Here is a 1,126-nt window from a genome sequence, read left to right as displayed (position 1 = left end):
TCAACTAACCCCAAATTGTGTGAGAAATTTTCCAAGTTGATGCAGGATAGATTTGAAATGAGCATGATGGGAGAATTAATCTTCTTCCGCGGTCTTCAAGTTCTTCAGCTGGAGAAAGGTACCTTCATTAATCAAACCAAGTACACCAAAGAGTTACTAAAGAAGTTCGGGATGGAGAACTGCTCTACTGCAACTACTCCAATGAGCTCCTCCAGTAAGCTAGATAAAGATGATGGTGGTCAAAGTGTTGACATCACAGCCTATAGAGGTCTCATCGGATCCTTGCTTTACCTCATTGCCAGTAGACCAGACATCCAATTTGCTGTTGGTGTCTTTGGAAGATTTCAGACTAATGCTAAACTTTCTCACTTTACTGTTGTTAAACGCATTCTGAAATATTTGAAGGGAACTCAAAATGTGGGACTGTGGTTTCTGAAGGATTCTAGATTCAATTTAACTAGCTACTCAGATGCAGATTATGTAGGGTGCAAAATTGATAGGAAGAGCACGAGTGAAACTTGCCAGTTCCTTGGAGATCGTCCTATCTTTTGGTTCAGCTAGAAGTCGATGTCGGTTGCTACGTCTACAGCTGAAGCAGAGTATCTTGCTACAGATAGTTGTTGTTCTCAACTCTTGTGGGTTCAACAACAGCTAAGGGACTATGGGATTGAGGTAGAAGAATCCCCAATTTTCTGCGACAACACAAGTGCCATCACAATAACCTACAATCCAGTCTTGCACTCTCGAATAAAGCATATCAAAATCAGACATCATTTTATCCGAGAGTATGTCAATCAGAAGAAGATTCGTCTTGAATACATCACAACAGATCAACAAACTGCAGATATCTTCATGAAGCCTTTACCCGAGACTAAGTTTTCTCACTCTAGAAATATTTTAGGACTTATTGATCTTGATTGATTTTATTATGTGCATAAACTAAGGGGGAACCTATTGTTCAAATGTAACTGGACAGACAAGTAGACAAAGGTCTTAATACGTCCAATGGATCAGTAATTTAAGAAGCATAACTACTTAGACGTATGTCTGCTCAAGTAGTTTTTATCTTCTTCTAAATTCTTGTCTTGGTTAATGACTTGTGCGGTTAGACGTTGACGTCTAATAG

At 39.2% G+C, this 1,126-nt stretch overlaps 1 protein-coding gene across 1 annotated transcript; it reads left to right on the top strand.

Annotated features, from left to right (window-relative positions):
- The first annotated feature begins 201 nt into the window (after positions 1-201).
- LOC124943563 (uncharacterized mitochondrial protein AtMg00810-like) lies at positions 202-561 on the top strand. The gene has a single exon (XM_047484058.1). It carries the CDS (start codon positions 202-204, stop codon positions 559-561), a length of 360 nt encoding a protein of 119 aa, XP_047340014.1.
- The last annotated feature ends 565 nt before the right edge of the window (positions 562-1,126 follow it).

The sequence above is a fragment of the Impatiens glandulifera genome, chromosome 6 (assembly GCF_907164915.1).
Source record: "Impatiens glandulifera chromosome 6, dImpGla2.1, whole genome shotgun sequence".
Taxonomy (NCBI): domain Eukaryota; kingdom Viridiplantae; phylum Streptophyta; class Magnoliopsida; order Ericales; family Balsaminaceae; genus Impatiens; species Impatiens glandulifera.
Note: the sequence above shows the minus strand (reverse complement) of the source record. Positions and strands in the feature narration are given on the sequence as shown.